The sequence below is a fragment of the Mastigoproctus giganteus genome, chromosome 9 (genome assembly GCF_048544385.1).
Source record: "Mastigoproctus giganteus isolate SK-2022 chromosome 9, ASM4854438v1, whole genome shotgun sequence".
In the NCBI taxonomy this organism is placed as follows: Eukaryota; Metazoa; Arthropoda; class Arachnida; order Uropygi; family Thelyphonidae; genus Mastigoproctus; species Mastigoproctus giganteus.
In genome coordinates this window covers 196,909,947-196,931,390 of record NC_143583.1, presented here as the reverse complement: position 1 = coordinate 196,931,390, position 21,444 = coordinate 196,909,947, and the positions used below count along the sequence as shown (strand labels likewise).

Here is a 21,444-nt window from a genome sequence, read left to right as displayed (position 1 = left end):
TGCTGATTTAGAAAACAATCATCCAATAAATCCACAAAAGTCCTACTAGTGTGTGAGTGACCAAACTACAAATTCCAGTCAATATCTGGGAAATTAAAATCCCCCATTATAAGACTCTCTGATATACTGGCCCACTCTATTTCCCTGTACAGTTTCTTATTATACTCATCAGAGTCATTAGGCCTATAGCACACTCCTACTCTCAATTTTGATCTCCCAATGCTTACGTCACACCAAACTGACTCGACACTGCACTGTCCAGTGATATCGACTAGCTTCACTTCCTTGGATTTTGTGTGTTTCTTAACTAATAGCATAACCCCTCCTCCCTTCCTATCCTATCTGTAGACGTTATACTCCCCAAATTCCAGTTCTGCATTATTTATATCTGTGTGACACTACGTCTCTGATATCCCAACAATATCCGCCTTTGATGCTTTGAGCAATACCTCAAATTCATCACATTTACCAAAAATATATCAAGCTTTATGTCCAAGTTTGCAGACAATACAATAGTTGGCAGGGTTGTTAATGACACTAATGACAGTATGCTACTGCTACACAATCTAGAAAAGTTGAGCAGGTGTGCTGAGACGTGGTAAATGAAGTTTAATATTGACAAATGTAAAGTACTACATGTGGAAAGCATTAACCCCAGAGTGATGTATAAACTCTGTAGTACTACACTGACAGTGGTAGAGAACGAAAAGGACCTGGGGATAATTGTGCAGGCAGATATGAAGTTTTCTGAGCAGTGGAGACAATCTGCAAGAGTAGCTCATAGTGTGTTGTCAATGATATACAGGAATTTTTCTAGCAGGGATAAGGAGATGATTATCCCCTTGTATAAGGCAATGGTCAGGCCATACCTTGAGTACTGTATACAGGTCTGGAGGCCTAATTTTAAGAAGGATGTAGAGCTGTGGGAACGAGTACAGAGAAGGGCAACAAAATTAGTGAATGGAACAAAGGGGTGCTCTTATGAAAAAGGCTTAAATTTTGCAAAATACAGTGTCTGGAGACTAGGCACCTGCAAGCTGATCTGATTGAGGTGTATACTTGAATGGTTTGAGCATGCTCAATGCCGATGGGATTCTTCCTCTCGTTCAGAATAATCATCTGAGAAGGCAAAAATTCAAAATGAGGAAAGACAGATGTGCGGAAGTGTGCCTTTAGACAGGGATTAGTTGGTTGGTGGAACAGACTTCCATCCTTTGTTGTGGAAGGTGATAGCCTAAATAAATTGAAGGCTGAGCTGGACAGGCATTTGGAAAGAATGGAGGGGTGAAATGGGAGCGGTTTTTTTTTTTTTGGCTGATGCTGCATAAGCTTGCTTTCTTGCATCATATGCCTCTATTAATGGCCGATGGACAAGAACTAGAAATGGAAAAGTATGCTTACCTCAAACAAGAAATTTCATCAGATGGAAACATTATGATGAAAGTTGAATGGCACATAAAACTGGGATGGCAAGCATTCAAAAAGTCTTCAAGACAAACTTGGCACTCTGTCTCAAATGAAAAGTTTTTTATCAGTGTATCCACCCTGCCCTAATATATGGTTGTGAAACATGGACAATGAATTCTGAAGATTTATAAAGACTGAGAGTTGCACAGAAAGGTATGACATGCCAAATTTTGAACATAACCAAAAGAGACGGTAAAACATGCGCATGGATTTACCAACATTTTTTCATTTATTATTTAAATAATAAATGAAAAAATGTACTAAGGTCTGTGACTGACTTCATTGAAAGAGCAAAGCACTTAAAATGGAAGAGGGCAGGTCACATATCAAGAATAACTGAAGATAGATGGACCAAATGAATACTGGAATGGATGCCGCTTAACTCTAAATTCACAAAAAAAGGAAGAGGTGGATCGACGAAATTGTGAAATTTGCTGGTGTGCAATGGCAACAGAAAGCACAAGACTGCAGTTGCTGGAAACTTGTTGAGGAGGCCTTCATCCCGGCAGTGGATGAAGGCCGCCTTATTGGATTGACAATAACTGAAGATTATGATGATTTATTATTATCATTATTTGCAGACAGAGCAAAATTATGAAATGTTCAAATTTCAGATAACTAATGGAAATCAGCTTTATTAGAATGTTTTCAAAAAGCAATAACAGACTTTCCTCATATGTCTAAGATCTGCAACTTTTGCACAAATTTTGTGTGTTTGGAAGGGGGGGGGGGTGCTACGTACATATATAGAAGTTCACTGAAGATCTTCTATATATACATGCTTCTATAATAAGACCTTATATATAGCATTTTGAAGATAACCTAAAAAAAAAAAAAGAAAAAGTGTGTCCTGCCTTCCCCCATAATCAGGGTGCTGTGTCAAGTCAACAGTACTAAGTGGATCTGACTGATGGACAAATGAGAATGTCAATTAACTGTCTAAATGTGCACTCTGAATATACATAAAAAAAAAAAATTATTACCTTAAATTCTGCAGGTTAAGATGTTCCTAAAATGCAGTATAAATGGATGGTCACATGTATAGACTATGCAATGATCAAATAAATGCTCGTGATTGGTTACAAACAAAACAAAAAATGTGAGCGGGAGGCATGCCCCTTTGTTCCCTTAACTTCCTGTTTTCTAGTGGATGTCTTTCTGCCATCCACCTCCTTTACATTCACCTTTATCCTGACTTGAACTATTATCCCTATGCTCCTTTACCTACACTCTATGCAGACCTCAGTTCTCCAAGGGCCCCCACGGCTAAGTGGCTAGAGGAATAACAGGCTAACACAACCCAACACTATGCTATGCAGAATAAACTTACACTCTCTTTTTTTTTTTTTTTTTTTTGGTAGTTGTTGGCGCATCGGCTTCTGTGGCCATAATGCACCTCCCAAGGTTTTTGCAGTACTTTGATCCAAGCCCGAGGCGGGATTCGAACCCGCGACCTTTGGGTTGCCTGGCAGGCACTTTACCCACCCAGCTAGCCCGGTTGGCCTTACACTCTCTGGCTTTTACAGAGTATAATGCAGAGTTGGGGAAGACACTTGGTACCCTATGTCATGTAACACTATGTCCTTTCTGTACTCAACCTGTCTCCCCAGCGCCCCTTTCTAACACAAACTTCCCACATTTTTTTCCCTTTTTTGGGCCCTCCCTAGCAAGCTCAGGAAAGACCAGAGAATCTATCACTCTCGATCTGGTGTTCAACCTGGTGTTTTTAGGGTGATAGATTCTCTATATATAAGATCTTATTAAAGAAGCATGTATACATAGAAGATTTTCAGATCTTCTATATACACATGATCTTCTATATATACAGACCAGTATACATAGAAGATTCTATATATACAGATCTTCTATATATACAGACCAGTGTAATCATAAGGGTCCAAATTACTGTTGTTTACAATCCACACCAAACCAAATTTATACTACATGGGTGGGGGGCTAGGGTATTTTGACAAGGTTGTTTTATTTCAATCAGCAACATAGAAATAAGGATCTAACTGCCATCAGGTGTTAAGGGAAGACCTTTTGCTTTAATAAAGGTAATTACAATAAAGTGGTCTCAGTTTATTAAAAACTATCAGACAGTTTTTAATTTCTATACAGTAGGATGAACCAATAATGATACTAACAGCAATTCTCAATGAGAAGCATTCAGGGAAGTAATCGTAGAAGTTACAAAGTTTTTATAACAACTACAAATACCATTCTAAATGGATGTCAGATGAACTAAAGAGGCAGAGAAGAACATGCATATAAATTAACTTGTGATACTGAAGCCGATGGTAGTAGTACTCGAGTGTGATGCAAGAAAGCAAGTGTATGAGCTTATGCAGCATCAGCCAAAAAAAAAAAAAAAAAAATCACACCATTCCCTCCAAATGCTTGTCCAGTTCCTCCTTAAATTAATTTAACCTATCAACCTCCACAATGACAGATGGAAGCTTGTTCCAGCAATTAACCACCCGCTGCTAAAGGCAAATTTCCGCACATCTATTCTACATCTGTCTTATCTTAATTTGAATTTATGCCCCCGTAGGTTCGTAATCTGAACAAGTGGAATGATCCCATCAGAATTCAGCATGCTCAACCCATTCAAGGTCTTATACACTTCAATCAGATCACAGTGCAGGTGGCGCCTCCGTAGCCAGGTGGGAACGAGCAGCAGTGCATAGCACACGCTTCTTGAATAGAACACAGTTCGAGCCCGTCACCACCAAATACGGAGGATGCGGAAAGGTCAGGGAATGACCACCGCATATTACCGGAGCAATATGGCCTTAGTTGCTAATGCTCCTAAAAACCAAAAAACAAACAACCGTGCAGGTGCCTAGTCTCCAGCCACTGCAATTTCCAGAACTTAAGCCTCTCTTGGTAAGAGGATCCCTTCATTCCCTTCTCTGTACATGCTCAAGCAAATCTACATCCTTCCTAAAATAAGGCCAACAAACCTGTATGCAGTACTCAAGGTGTGGCCTGACCATTGCCTTATACAGAGGGACAATCACCTCCTTTTCCCTGCTAGAAAAATTCCTATATATCATTGACAAAACCCCAATGACCTGCCCTGGCAGCCTGTCAGCATTCCTCAGAAAACTTCATATCTGACTGCACAATTACTCCCAGGTCTTTTTCATTTTCTACCACCTTAAGTGTAGTACCACACAGTTGGTACGTTTCTCTGGGGTTACTTCTACCCATATGCAATACTTTGCATTTGTCAAGGTTAAACTTCAGTTGCCACTTCTTAGCCCATCTGCCCAAATTATCGAGATCCTGTTGCAGTAGCACACCGCCATTACTGTCATTAACAACCCTGCCAATTTGTATCATCTGCAAACTTCGACACTAAGCCTGATATACCTTCATCAATATCATTGATAAATATACAAAACAACAGTGGACCCAACACCGAACCCTGTGGGACATCACTAATAACATTAGTCCACGATTTAGCAGCACCCACTGATTACCATCCTCTGTCTTCTCCCACTCAACCATTCTTTTATCCATTGTAGCAACTTACCCTTAATACCATTCTGCTCCAATTTGTACTATAGTCATCCATGCGCAACAGTGTCTAAAGCTTTCCTGAAATCCAAATATGTGATATCAAAATTATTTTTTGCATCCAGTTCCTTTGTGACCACATCATAATATCCTATCAAATTTGTCAGACAAGACTTTCCCTTAACAAAACCATGCTGTGTCTGAATTATTGCTGCAGTCATGTCTAAATGATCCTGCAATGCATCTTTAACCAGTGACTCCATTATTTTACCCGGAACAGAAGTTAAACTTACTGGTCTCTAATTACTCGTGTCACCCTTTGATCCCCCCTTTGTGAATTGGGGATACATTTGCACATTTCAAGTCCATCAGGACCTCCTCAGAGTCCAAGGATGCTCTCATAATTATGGCTAAGGGTTTGCTTACTTCCTTTGCCACCTCCTTTAATATAACTGGATAGATCCCATCGACCCCAGGTGCCTTTCTTATGTTTAACTTCAACAATTTCTCATCCACTTTGCTCTCAGTTATTACAAAATCATTAAGCATCTGCTACAATTTGATAACCTTCTGCCATTTTCAAACTTTAATAACTCCTCATGTGTGAATGTAGAGGTAAAATACTTATTCAGTTTGTTTGCTATCTGAACAGGACGATCAACAGTCGAACCATCGATATCAAGTGGACCAATCAGATTCATTCCCTTCCTTTTAGAGTTTATATAAGTAAAGAAATCCTTGCTGTTTTGTTTTTCTTAGCATCCTTTGCCAAAGGTTTCTCGTAATGTGCCTTCACCTGCCTAACTTCCTTTGTGACCTGATTACAGACTAGCTTATATCTGCCATAGGCTTCTGAGTCGCTTGATAATTTATATGCATCCCATGCATTTTTCTTCTCTGTCATGAGTCTCATTAGTTCATTTGATAACCATTTAGGTCTAAACCTTGAACAATATTTCTTAATAGGTATGAAACTTTTAGTAGCTTCCACGATTAATTCCTTGAATGCTTCCCACTTAGAATTTACTGTTGGTAACATTGTCAGTTGATCCCGCTGTACAGAATTTAATAACTGTCTGAGACCACTGTTCTCACCTTTACTGAAGCAAAAACCCTTTCCTTTACCCCTGATGGTAATTATATCTTTAAGTAAATCCAACATCAGTACACTGTGATCACTGCCACCTAGTGGTTCCTTTATCTGCAGATTCTTAATACACGAATGATCACTGCTGATAACCAGATCAAGAGAGTATTACCCCCTCTGGTTGCCTCTTGAACATGCTGCTGCAGAAAACAATCATCCAATAAATCCACAAAAGTCTTACTAGTGTGTGGGTGACCAACCCACAAATTCCAGTCAATATCTGGGAAGTTAAAATCCCCCATTATAAGACATTCTGATTTACTAGCCCACTCTATTTCTCTGTACAATTGTTCATTGTACTCATTTGAGTCACTGGGCCTATAACACACTCCTACTCTTATTTTTGCTTTTGCAGTGCTTATGTCACACCAAACTGACTCAACAGAGCACTGTTCATCTATATCAACTGGATGCACTTCTTTTGATTTTATGTTTTTCTTAATTAACATCATGACACCTCCTCCCTTCCTATGCTGTCTATCCTTTCTGTACACATTGTACTCCCCATATTTCAATTCTACATTCCTAATATCAGTGTGACACCACATCTCTGATATCCCAACAATATCTGCCTTTGATGTCTTGACCAACACTTCAAATTCATCAAATTTATTTACTATGCTTCTAGCATTGGTATACATGCACCTATTCCTATTCCTAGTTACCCCAACACATCATATATACCCACCTGTTTCACAATGACTGGCATTCTGAAACCCCCAGCACCGCTCGCTCCAGGTCACTACTTATTCTAATAGAAGTTGTGCAAGAATCAACTTCACCACTGCCTGCGGCTACTTTTAACTTTTTAGTCTGTGAATCGCCCCAAGCTAGCAGTGTTCCGACCCACCTAACACCGCCTCTATAGCATTAGCAAATATTCTTGCACCCTTTCTATTTAAGTGTATCCTATCCCTGTAGAAGCAGTCTCTCCTGTTAACAAGCACAGACCACGCTGAAAAAAATTCTATCCCTTGAGCTTTGCACATTCCCTCCAGGGCCGAATTGATTGACAAAGGCTCTCATCATGTACTCCCTCCTATCGTGTCTGGGCAGAATTGTAGACACTTTAAAATTTAACCCTGACTCATGATTTTTTTGCAACACTGACCTGTACTTGTTAAGTAAATCTGCAGATCTCCTACTCTTGCTGGCAACACAACAATATCACCTTTTGTGCCCTTAAAAGATGATATATGCTTTACACCATCATCAACTTTTTCCCCTGGCAGACATACCCTGATCCTGTTCCATCTATCCTTTTTACACAATATATTCCCTGTTTCCCTGACCATAGAGTCACCAACAATAACTAGTTCCTTTGGGACCAGCGCATTCTGCCTTGGAGGTTGCCGCTGTGTTGCCTGATGCCCAGGAGTGAGCTCTAGCGTTGAGTTGGGCAGCTGAGAGCTTGACAGGCCCCCTCATATTAATTTCTTCGAGGGCATCTACTCTATACCTCAAGCTCTCATAGACATCCAGTAGAACGCTGAGTTGATGCCTAATTTCTAGACATCAACTCAGCATTCCCCCTCAGTTCTCCTCAGAGTCAAAGCATTCCTGCCACTTTGTGCCCATTGCTTTGGTGCTCTAGTCTGGGGCATGATATTTTAAATTAATAAGATCAATAAATTTAATTAATTAATTGTCAATACTATGCTATCTAATAGAATCCTAAATGCGGTGATGCATATTACACTATATAATTATATGTTAGAGCTACCTAGTTACCACAATTAAAAATTTGAATTCCCTACTACTCTATACAAAAACAATGGCTGCAAGATTCGAACGAAATAATGGTTTTACATATATTAAGTAGTAATCTACAAAAACTCTTTATCTAAATTAAAATAAAAATAACCAGCGCAACTATAACTATAAGACTACGTATAAAGTACAATATAAAATAACAACTGGGTAAATAAAAAGGCAAACACTTATCGCTTTTTCGAAGCCTGTAATTCACAGCTGTAATTTTTAAAGAGAGTCAGTGCCCTCTGACTCTCTAGACTAGTGGTAGACACAATAGTCCAGAATTGAGTCACAAAGGAGGATAGGCAAGCTAAGGGAGAATATGAGAAGCCTTTGTCAAAGAACGCAAAAAAAAAAAAAAAAACCAGCAGAGACTTCTTTACTTATGTGAATACTAGAAGGAAGGAGATTAATCATTGTTCCACTTGATATCAATGGTTTAACCATTGATGATCCTGCTCAGGTTGCTGACAAATTGAATAGGTATTTTGCATCTACATTCAACATGAAGAATTCCAAATTCTAACAGGGAGCTAAATGATTTTGTGATAACTGAGAAGAAACTGAAAGACAAACTGCTGAAGCTAAAATAAAAAAGGCATCTGGGTGGATGCCTTTTTTTTATTTTAGTAAAATGATAAACAAAAACATCAGTCTTATATGTACAAGGACACCAATTACACAAGAATCTCAATTAAAAGATTGCTGTTCTTGTAGATACAAAAGTATTAGATATGACTGATGTAGTGATATAATTTTACGGCATATAAGTTTGGAGGCATCATTTTTGGTTGGATGTGGATCTGCTGGAACAGGTACAGAGAAGCGCAATGAAATTCCACGGATAATGAAGGCAGAGAAGGATAATGAAATTTACCAAGAAATGCTTCAGTTCTGCAAACTGCAGAATTTGAAGACTAGGCATTTGCAAAGTGATCTGATTGGTGTTTAAGGCTTTGAACACAAGTTCAATGCTGATGACATTCTTCCTCTTGCTGACTACACGCACATGAAGGGGCATAAATTCATACTGAAGAAGGATAGTTTTGCAGGACAGACGCGCATAAGTTTGCCTTCAGCCATCAGGTAGTTGATTGTTGGAACAAACTTCCACCTGTTTATGTGGAAGTGTGTAGTGTGAATAAATTCAAGGCAGAACCCAGGCAAACTATTGGAGAGGATTTGGAGGGGATAGACAGGTGATGCGGGAAGGGTTGGGTTTTTTTTTTGCCAATGCTGTATAAGCTTGCTTTCATCACTACTCTACTAATACTAATATATGGAGGGAGAGACTACAGTATTTTAACAAGATTCCTTTTATTTCAATTTACAATGAAGAAATAAGATCACAGACCACAACCAAAAAAAACTACAAGCACTATGCCTTTAGAAATTTTGTATTTAACAGCATAATCAAGAGTTATTTATCAGCAAATTTATGTTACAAGGGAGAAAATCCTAGGCAATTTTTTTTGGTGGGGGGGAATATAATTTTAATTCACTATATTCAAACCATTTTAAAACAGATTCCATTATTTACCCTGCAAAAATAAGCAGAAAGTAGATCCTATTAGACTCTGCTTAGAACTTGTTAATATAGTTTTTAATGAAAATAGTCTTTTTTATTTTAGCCAATTTTATTTTACAATAAAAACACTTACCTAGAAGATTTCTTAATTTTATCAGAATGTAATCAGCCATTGCAATTTACTATTCATAAATATTTAAATTGAACTAAATAGGTGAGTAGAGATTGTAATTTTTTTTGGCCTTATTACTTTGCTGGTGGTATATCTTCAATTACTATTATTACTCCTAATATCTTCATATTGAATAATTTCTTGGGGAAAAAAAAGATGAAAGAAATCCCTTCAGAAAGTTTTCACATTCCATTTGGTAAAACATGTCAAGTTCGTTGAAAAATAATAAATGACTATTAAATATTTTAAATAAATTAATCTTACTTCAACTTCACAGTTACATTCTTGAAGAGAAATCAAGACAAATGCAGTCATAGGGTTTAAACCTTTTACACCTCCCTGAAAAAGAGATACAGAAATATCAGTCTTGTATGTGCACCAATTATACAAGAACCTTAATTAAAAGATTGATGTTCTTGTATAACTGATGTTATTTTTTATAAATACAAGAATATTACATATAATTTATGGCATATATATACAAGATGAGACTTAATATTATTATATACAAAAACATTGTAAATCATATTTAACAATTTTGTAGTATCATAAATTGTAGTAGCCTACCATTATAAATCCAGAAAACACAGCCAGATAATGCAGCCTGTCATTGTTTCGGGGGATTTTTGGTACAAACTACTTTGTTCATAATAACACAAATTAATAAAAATAGATTTACAATTTTTTAAAGTCAAATTACACACACTTTTTGATTAAGATCTGTTTCTTTTTGTATTTTCTGAATATATGATGTTAGAGTAAATTCAATTCTGTAGTTAGATGACTAGCCTGTTTTGGGTAGTGCACCTAAGACAGGGCTTGAAGTAAGAAGATATTGACTTGTATTTATTCATTTAGTCTAAATATTATGTGTGATGTTTTCAGGCAATTGTATAGCAGTTTTTGCTAAAAGGAGGCAAAATTAAATAATTAATTAGGAGAGAAATCGACATGCTTTCTCTTGGTAAACTACTTTCTGAATAGAAACTCAGTGTTAAAATAAACTGAAGGAAAGTTATATTCCAGAATAACCGAAGTACAAACTTTACAGTCTCTGTTTGTATACCTTTCTTTCAACTATTTATTTCAATACTCTGAGCTAATTTACTGAGGATAGAAGTATCTATTTCTTCCAATTCCTTATCTAATTTCACTTCCTGTTAGCAAAAATTGCTAGACTATTGCACCTAACCACATCCCATAACATCAAGACCAAATGAATATAAAAAAAGTTCACATTTTTTCTATAATTACATTGTTCCACACATTTTGAAACCAAAGCATTTGTTCAAAAAATCTTCCTCATCAGACAAAAAATAATTCATGGAATCTGTTAGGATTTACATTTTTTGGTTTACTCAGAGCTATTAGTTTACAGTCTCAAAAAAAAAAAAAATAAAAAAAAAATTTCAGTCTCAAAAAATAAACTTTTGAGACTGAAAATAAAATTTCTTGCAGCAAATGCACTTCTGTACTGGAGTATGATTTATAATATGATACTAAACAGGCAACAAGGAATGGCTTGTTTAAATACACTACCCTGCATTTTGAAAAAAAATTACTGATTGTTTTCTCAGAAAAGGGTGTATCTCAATCATTTTCTAATGCCAATTTCAAAAATCACTTCCATTTATTTCTATCACATCAGTTTTCTTCAAAAATCATGAAAGAAAATTTCAATTTTTTTTAATTTTTATGAATTTTGGTAGAATTTGTGCACTGAAATTGTAACAAATTGCTACTACTTTTACCAGACTTTTATATTTAAATACAAGTTGAAAACACTATTAAAAATGGCAGTGGTAAAAAATCTACTAAACACTAACCTCTCATTTTAAAAACTGATCTACGATGGGTCAAACTTTTGTTTCTTTGATTTTCTTGCAGATTCTTCTACTTTACACCGCCCTCTTCAGCATCAAGCAATAGTGAGCCATCACGTTGACATTCTACCTCCACTGGTACCTCATCTCCATGTCTTTAATGCCTTCATGAAACTTCTCACCCTGTTCTTCACTAATGCTTCCTAGATTTTCTGGGAAGTAGTCAATGCGTGAGTGTTCGACACTCATATTTCACCCCCCTCTTCTTGATGTTTGCCAACATATTTTCAAATATACTCTTGTAGACTGGTTCCTTGTTGTTCCCTAAGAAGTTCTCAACAACTGACTTAAGGGGCTCACATCTGGTGAGTATGGGCTTGGCAAACCCAGGGTCCTGAGCTGGATATCATCATTCTTCTTTCTTGATTTCTTGGTGATTCCCTTCTACTTCTGACTCTCTCTCTCTTTCTCAGGGTATGCAGGAATTTTTATTTATTTTTTATTTTTTGCCTGGTGCAGCATAAGCCTCATGCTTCCTTGCACCATATGGCTAATAATAATAATGATAATAACAATAATATTAATAATAAAAATCTGTGTCATCAGTTTGCAAATTTGAGGTCCAACTAAATACCTTGTTTTAGCTTCTCTTGGGTGATCGATAGGAATTAGTACAAAGTTAGTTGAAGTAACAGCAAACAGAGGGAGTAATACTCTTGATCTGATAATCAGCAGTGATTATTCATGCATTAAGAATTTGCTGATAAAGGAATCGATGGGCGACAGTGACCACAATGTACTGATGTGGGATTTACTTAAAACGTGTAACAATCATTAAAGGTAAAGGGAAGGGCTTTTGCTTTCGTAAAGGCAACAACAGAGATCTCAGACAGTTTTAAATTCTATACAGTGAGATCAAGTGATGATGCTACCAACGTTGAATTCTAAACGGGAAGCCTTCAGGGACTTAACCTTGGAGGCTACTAGACTTTTCATACCAACTAAGAAATACTCTTCAAGGTTTAGGCCTATATGGTTGTCTGATCAATTAATGAGGCTCATGGCAGAGATGAAAAATGTATGGGATGCAAATAAACTGTCAGGTGACACAGAAACCTACAGAGATATAAGCTAGTCTGTAATCAAGTGAAAAAGGAGGTTGGGTAGGCGAAGGCAGATTATGAGAAATCTTTCACAAATGATGCAAAGAAACACAGCAAACAGTTCTTTATTTATGTAAACTCTAGAAGGAAAGGGATGAATCAGATTGGTCCACTTAACATATTTGGGTTGACTATTGAACTTGCTCAGGTAGCTGATAAACTGAATGAGTATTCTGCATCTACATTCACACATGAGGAATTAACTCTAACAGGAAACTAAGTGATTTTGTAATAACTAAGAGCAAAGTAGAGAAGAAATTGTTCAAGCAAAACATAAGAAAGGCACATGGTGTGGATGGCATATATATCCAGTTATACTAAAGGAGGCAGCAAAGGAAGTAAGCAAACCTTTAGCCATAATTATGAGAGCTTCCTTGGACTCAGAGGAGGTCCCCATGGATTGGAAGAGTGCAAATGTATCACCAATTCACAAAGGGGGTTCAAAAGATGTCTGGGCAATTCTGCACAGACACAATAGGAGGGAGTATATGATGAGAGCTTTGTCAATCAAATCGGCCCTGGAAAGATTGTGCAAGGCTTAAGGGGTAGAATTTTTTTCGGCCTGGTCTGTACTTCTTAACAGGAGAGACTGCTTCTATAGGGATGGGATACACTTAAATAGAACGTGTGCAAGAATATTTGCTGATGCTATCGAGGCAGTGTTAGGTGGGTCGGAAAACTGCTAGCTTGGGGGGATACAAGGGGCCAGTAAATCAGAGAGTCTGATTTACTGGCCCACTCTATTATGGGGGATTTTAATAATGGGGGATTTTAATTTCCCAGATATTCACAGGAATTTGTAGGTTGGTCACTGACACACTAGCAAGGTTGTTGTGGGTTTATTGGATGATTGTTTTCTACATCAGCATGTTTAGAAGGCAATTAGAGGGAGTAATACTCTTAATTTGATTATCAGTAGTGATTCTTCATGCATTAAGAATCTGCAGATAAAGGAACCACTAGGTGGCAGTGATCACAGTGTGCTGAAGTGGGATTTACTCAAGGAGGTAACTACCATCAAGGGTAAAGGGAAGGGTTATTGCTTTCGTAAAGGCGACTACGATGGTCTGAGACAGTATTTAAATTCTATACAGTGGGACCAACTGATGATGTTACCAACAGCAAACTGAAAATGGGAAGCATTCAAAGAACTTATCTTGGAAGTTACTAGGCTTTACATACCAACTAAGAAATATTGTTCAAGGTTCAGGCCTAAATGGATGTCACATGAACTAATGAGACATATGGCAGAGAAGAAAAATACGTGGGATACATTAGCATTTGTAGAGGTATATGATGCAAGAAAGCAAGCTTATGCAGCATCAGTCAAAAAAAAAAAAAAAACCCTTCCACTTCACCCCTCCGTTCATTCAAAATACCTGTCCAGCTGAGCCTTAAATTTATTTAGGCTATCAACTTCCACAAAAAGGGATAGAAGTCTGTTCCACCAACCAATACCCACTGGCGAAAGGCAAATTTCAGCACATCTATCCTACATCTGTCTTTCCTCAATTTGAATTTATGCCCTCTCAGGTGATTATTCTGAGCAAAAGGCAGAATCCCATCAGCATTGAGCATGCTCAAACCATTCAATGCTTTGTACACCTCGATCAGATCACCTCTCCAGTGCCTAGTCTCCAGACACTGTAATTTTCAAAACTTAAGCCTTTTTCATAAGAGCAACCCTTCGTTCAGTTCACTAACCTTGTTGCCCATCTCTGTACTCGTTCCAGCAGCTCTACATCTTTCTTGAAATGAGGCCTGCAGACCTGTATACAGTACTCAAGGTGTGGCCTGACCATTGCCTTATACAAGGGAATAATCACCTCCTTATCCCTGCTAGAAAAATTCCTGTATATCATTGATAAGACACCATGAGCTACTCTTGCAGCCCGTCTGCACTGTTCAGAGAACTTCATATCTGCCTGTACAATTACCCCCAATCCTTTTTATTCTCTACCACTGTCAGCATAGTACCACAGAGTTGCTCTAGGGTTGCTGTTTCCCAAATGTAGTACTTTACATTTGTCAATGTTAAACTTCATTTGCCACCTCTCAGCCCATCTGCTCAACCTCTACAGTTCCTGTTGCAGCAGCATAGCATCAGTACTGTCCTTAAAAACCCTGCCAACCTTTGTGTCAACTGAAAACTTGGATATTAAGCTTGATATACCATCATCGATATTATTTATAAATACAGAAAACAATAATGGACCCAATACTAAACCCTGAGGGACTCCACTAATAACATTAGTCCACGATGAGGAGTGTCCATTGATTACCACTCTCTGTCTTCTCCCCCTCAACCACCCCTTTATCCATAGCAGCAATTTGCCTCCAATGCCACACTGCTCCAATTTGTGCAGCAGTCTTTCATGTGCAACAGTATCAAAAGCCTTTCTAAGATCCAAGTATATAATATCAAAGTTATTCCCTGCATCCACTTCTTTTGTGACTGCATCATAGTATCCAATCAAATTGGTCAGGCAATACTTCCCCTTAACAAAACCATGCTGTGTTCGAGTTATAACTAAATTCTTGTCTAGATGATCCTGCAGTACTTCTTTAACCATTGCCTCCATTCATTTTCCTGGAACAGAAGTTAAACTCACAGGTCTGTAATTACTTGTGTTAGCCTTTGATCCTCCTTTGTGAATTGGGGTCACCTTTGCACATCTCCAGTCTATGGGTACATCCCCTGAGTCCAAGGAAGTTCTCATAATTATGGCTTAAGGTTTCCTTACTTCCATTGCTGCCTCCTTTAATATAACTGGATAGATCCCATCCACCCCAGGTGCTTTTCTTGTATTTATCTTCAACAATTTCTCCTCCACTTTACTCTCAGTTATTACAAGATTATCTAGCTTACTGCAGAGTTGAATACACCTCTGGCATTCCCCTCACTGAATAACTCCTCATGTGTGAATGTCGATGCAAAATATTCATTTAGTTTGTTAGCTACCTGAGCAGGATCATCAACAGTTGAACCTTGAACCATCGATATCAAGTGGACCAATCTGATTCATCCCCTTCTTTCTAGAGTTAACATAAGTAAAGAAATCTTTGCTGTTTTTCTTTGCATCCCTTGCCAAAGATTTCTTGTAATCTGCCTCCGCCTGCCTAACCTCCTTTATAACTTGGTTACTGATCAACTTATATCTATCATAGGCTTCTGTATCACGTGTTAATTTATATTTTTTCCATGCATTTTTCTTCTCTGCCATATGTCTCATTAGTTCATCTGACATCCATTTAGGAAAAACCTTGAACAATATTTCTTAGTTGGTATGTAAAGCTTAGTAGCTTCCAAGATAAGTTCTTTGCATGCTTCCCATTTTGAATTTGCTGTTGGAAACATCATTAGTTGATCCCACTGTACAGAATTTAAATACTCTCTCAGACCATCATAGTTGCCTTTACGAAAGCAATAACCCTTCCCTTTACCCCTGATTGTAATTACCTCTTAGAGAAAATCCCATTTCAGCACACTGTGATCACTGCCACCTAGTGGTTCCTTTATCTGCAGATTCTTAATGCATGAAGAATCACTACTTATAATCAAATCAAGAGTATTACTCCATCTGGTTGCCTCCCGAACAGATTATGTTTATCACAAGAAAATCAAGGCCAGAATCGATTGTTAAAATTAAGAGAATTAGCTTATATATCTTAAAATAAATCAGGATGTAATACACTATTGGCTAGATTATGTGAAATTGGCATATTTTGGTAAAACGTAACTCCCGCTATATTTAATAACTGTGATGTGCTGTAAAACTATCATGGTGATTTTCGAAATCTATGCATAAAAATTGGCTAAAAACAGTATTTAAGTTCTTGGAGGTAAAAATCGTGTTGGCTACGGTTTTTTTTTTTTTTTTTTTTTAGGCGCATTAGAAACTAAGACCATATTGCTCCGGCAATATGCAGTGGGTATTTCCTGACCTTTCCGCATCCTCCCTATTTGGTGGTCACGGGCTCGAACCCCGGTCTAATCAAGAAGCATGTGCTATGCACTGCTGACCCTGCCCACCTGGCTACGAAGGCATTGGCTAGTGTAATAAATAATCTGAATATATGCGAGATATATTCTACCATTATGGTTTAATGCACCATAAAATCCTAAAACAAACAAACAAACAATTATGGTTTTATATATTTTTGGTATACCGCTTATAACCCAATGCACACATGACTGCCAGGGGCAAAGGTTGATGACATTGAAGAGCAGATATAATATTTTAAGGGAACAAACGGTGATACTGTTGTACACGTTGGCACTAATGACCTTAAGAGTAAGAGATTTGCAGATTTACTTCACAGCACAGGTCAATGTTTAAAAAAAGCCGCAAGCTAGGGTTGAATTTGAATGTGTCTGCAATTCTGCCCAGACACTTTAGTGGGAGGGAGTATATGATGAGAGGCTTGTCAATCAATTCAGCCTGGAGACACTGTGCAAGGCTCATGGGGTAGAAATTTTCTCAGATTGTTCTGTGCTTATTAACAGGAGATACTGCTTCTACAGGGATGGATACAATTAAATAGAAAGGGCCAAAGAATATTTGCTGATGCTATCGAGGCAGTATTAGGTGGAAACCAGCCAGATTGTGGGGGGGAGATATTGTTGTTGTTGTTATTTGGTTTTTAGGAGCATTAGCAACTAAGGCCATATTGCTCCGGGAATATGCGGTGGTCATTCCCTGACCTTTCCTCATCCTCCGTATTTGGTGGTGACGGGCTCGAACCCCGGTCTAATCAAGAAGTGTGTGCTACGCACTGCTGCTCCTTCCCACCTGGCTACGGAGGCATCTGGGGGGGGGAGAGATTCACAGACTAAGAGATTAACAGTAGCCGCAGGCAGTGGTGAATTGCAATGAGCAGCAGCCTAGAGCAGCATTTCTCAAACTGTGTTCCATGGAACACTGGTGTTCTGTGAGAAGTGAACAAATGTTCCACGAAAAATTGTAATTAATAATTAAAAAAAATAATAAATTTTGCATATTTGTAGTGGATACCACTTTTGTATCATTATAATTTTTAATATTATTTTTTTTTTTCGGTTATTAATACACTGGTATAGACTAATAATCAAATAGACTACGGAACACTTTATTTTGGCAGGCTTTGCATAGAAAAGTATGCCTAGAGGTAATACCATCTACGAAAAAGTAGCAATGTAGTGATCTAATATACCATTCGTATGCGGTTTAGCCTGGAGTATACAGGTTAAAAGAGAGGGGGGAAGTGAACAGACATCATAACTAAACTCAATTCCTGGTTTAAATTTTTTTTTGATAATTATCAGTATTTTGAAATACTATTATTAAAATAAATGACCATGGATTTGTGGTTGAAAAGCGAAACTGTAAAACGAGAAGCAAAGTACTTGAAATATGCAACTGTGGTCGATGAACACGAACACAATATTGTCACACTTCCAGTGAGAATGAACAATTGCAGGCCTTTGTTCCCCAAATATCCGAATTGAAAGAACAGGAACGAACTAATAAAAGACCAAAACGAAAGTATAATGACAGTTATTTTAATTTCGGCTTTACATGTGCTGGAAATAAAGATGCTCCTGATGCACAGTGTGTCGTATGTAATAAAATATTACAAACTGTTCTTTCGCTCCCACTAAACTTGTGTTTCGTAAGTGTTCCGTAAATATATAAGGGTTCCATCAATATATTGTGAGATGAAAAGTGTTCCGTGACTAAAAAAGTTTGGGAAATGCTAGCCTACAGAGCAAGAACAGGTGCATATATACTTGCATGTACACCAAAGCTAGAAGTATAGTAAATAAATTTGAGGAATTTGAAGTGCTAATCAAGGCATTAAAGGCAGATATTGTATAGATATCAGGGACATGGTGTCAGACAGATATAAGCAGTACAGAATTGGATTTTAGGGAGTACAATATGTACAGAAAGAATAGACTGGGTAGGAAGGGAGGAGGGGTTATGTTGCTAGTTAAGAAACGTATAAAATCTAAAAAAGTGCATCTAGTTAACATGGGTGGACAGCGCAATGCTGAGTCAGTTTGGTGTGACATAAACACTCTGAAAAGGAAAATGAGACTAGATGTGTGTTATAGGCCTAATGACTCAGATGAGTGTCTTGTAATGGGGGATTTTTAACTTTCCAGATATTGACTGGAACTAGTTATTGGTCATTTGCACACTAGCAAAACTGTTGTGGATTTTTTGGAGGATTGTTTTCTACAGCAGCATGTTCGAGGTACAACCAGAGGGGGTAATACTCTTTATCTGATTATCAGCAGTGATGATGCATGCATTGGGGATTTACAGATAAAGGAACCACTATGTGACAGTGATCACAGTCTACTGATGTGGGATTTACTTAAAGATGTAAATACCATCAAGGGTAAAGGGAAGGGTTTTTGTTTTAATAAAGGTGACTACAGTGGTCTCAAGCAGTTTTTGAATTCTATACAGTGGGATCAACTGATGATGTTAATTAAAAACAGTGAATTCTAAATGGGAAGCCTTTGGGGAATTAACTTGGAAGCTACTAAGCTTTTCATACCAACTAAGAAATACTGTTCAAGATGTAGACCTAATGAGGCTCGTGGCAGAGAAGGAAAATGTGTAGGATGCACATCAATTAGCAGGTGACACAAAAGCCTATGGGAGATATGGGCTAATCTGTAATCAAGTCACAAATGAGGTTAGGCAAGTGAAGGCTGATTACAAGAAATCCTTGGCAAAGGACACAAAGAAAAAAAACAACAACTTCTTTTCTTTACTTAAGTAAACTCTAGAAGGAAGAGGATGAATCAGATTGGTCCACTTCATGTTGGTGGTTCAACTGTTGATGATCTTGCCCAGATAGCTGACAAACTGAATGAGTATTTTGCATCTACATTCACACGTGAGGAATTCTGTAAGGAAGGGGAGGACAAAAGTTTAATAAACTTTGGGTGGGTGTGCATGCATGTGTGCACATTATTATTATTATCATCCATATGGTGCAAGGAAGCCAGAGGCTTATGCTGCACCAGACAAAAAAAATTTCTGAATTGCCCCGACAGAGAGAGAGAGAGAGAGAGAGAGAGAGAGTTAGAAGAAGAAGGAAATCACCAAAAAAGAGAAGAATGATGATATCCAGCTCAGGACCCTGGGTGGGCCAAGCCCACACTCACCGGATGTGAGCCTAGTAGAGGCCTCTTTGGTTGTATTCACCTTATCTGAAGGTGCCTCCGTAGCCAGGTGGGAAGGAGCAGCAGTGCGTAGCACACACTTCTTGATTAGACCGAGGTTCGAGCTCATCACCACCAAATACGGAGGATGCGGAAAGGTCAGGGAATGACCACCGCATATCCAGAAGCAATATGGCCTTAGTTGCTAATGGTCCTAAAAACCAAACAAAAAACCAACAAAACCTTATCTGGAATTGTAGAACAACGTTTCCTAAACTTTTTTAGTTACGGAACACTTTCATTCTCACAACATATTTAAGGAACACTCATGAAACACAAGTTCAGTGGGAGCCAAAGAAGTGTTTGTTAATATTTTATTACATACGACATACTGTGCATCAGGAGCATCTCTATTTCCAACACATGTAAAGCCGAAATTCAAATAACTGTGATCATACTTTTGTTTCGGTCTTTTATTAGTTGGTTCCTGTTTTTTTACTTCAGATTTTTGGGGAACAAAAAAAGACAGCGATTGTTCATCCTCATTTTGAAGTGTGACAATACTGTATTTTTTTTCATTGACCAGAGTTGCAATACTAGAAGTACTTTGCTTCTTGTTTTAAAGTTCCCCTTTTCAACCACAAATCCATGGTCATTTATTTTAATAATATTTCGAAATATCGATAATTATCAAAAAAAATTTGTACAAGGAAGTGAGTTTAGTTATATCAGTTCGCATCCCCCTCTGCTTCAACCTATGTACTCCAGGCCAAATTGCATACGAATGACATATTAGATCACTACATTGCTACTTTTTCGTAGATGTCATTACCTCTATGCATACTTTTCTATGCAAAAGCCCGCCAAAATAAAGTGTTCTGCAGTCTATTTGATTATTAGTTTATGAGAGTATATTAATAACTGAAAAAAAAATAATGTTAAAAATTATAATGATACAAAAGTGGCTTATGCTACAAATATATAAAATTTATTTTATTATTATCTTTTTTAATTATTAATTAAGATTTTTCATAGAACACATGTTCACAACTCATGGAACACAGTTTGGGAAACGCTGTTGTAGAGAATGGTTTTTAGTGAGGTTGGGCCTATACAGTATGTCAAAAGACCGAAGAATATGGCTATCGTAGCAATTCTGTTGCTGATCACTGAAATGAATGACATGTTGAGGGTGCCTACATTTTGGAGTTTTTCTGTTCTATTATACACAGATTTAGTGGTGTCATCTATACTTTTGGTAAAAAAGATTTGAAGTACCTGCTGTTCTTGACTGTTTATTGAATCTATTTTAGTTCTTGGAGCTGGTTACTTGAAAACTTTCAGGAGTTCTGAGTAGGTAGGACTACTAAGTTCAGTGATCATGTTTTAAAAACAATAAATATAGCATTTACTAAACTCAGTCGGTTCTCCATATTCACAGGTGTTACGTGTCAACACTTACTGCAAAATTGTGAAATTCCACGAGCGTCTACTCTCATCCAAATAGCCTAGCCCCAGATGTTTTCTACATATGCCTAAACACTTAAGCAACCATTTACAAATAACAGAAAAATGTTTAAAAGTGTTTAAAAGGTTTCAAGTCTGTTTTACAATAATGAGTAACATTTTACACACGTTTTGAAAATACTCTATCAAAATTTTATTATATAGTTAAGGACAAAGCATGCACTAGGTATTCACA

General features: G+C 37.5%; 1 protein-coding gene across 1 annotated transcript in view; it reads right to left on the bottom strand.

The window, feature by feature from the left end:
* The window catches only part of LOC150081006 (venom factor-like), a 785,003-nt gene that overhangs the window by 322,214 nt on the left and 441,345 nt on the right, over positions 1-21,444 (bottom strand). The window contains exon 26 of the mRNA XM_090382066.1: positions 9,859-9,933. Within this exon, the coding sequence (XP_090238192.1) occupies positions 9,859-9,933 (75 nt within the window). The remainder of the gene's footprint in view (positions 1-9,858; positions 9,934-21,444) is intronic.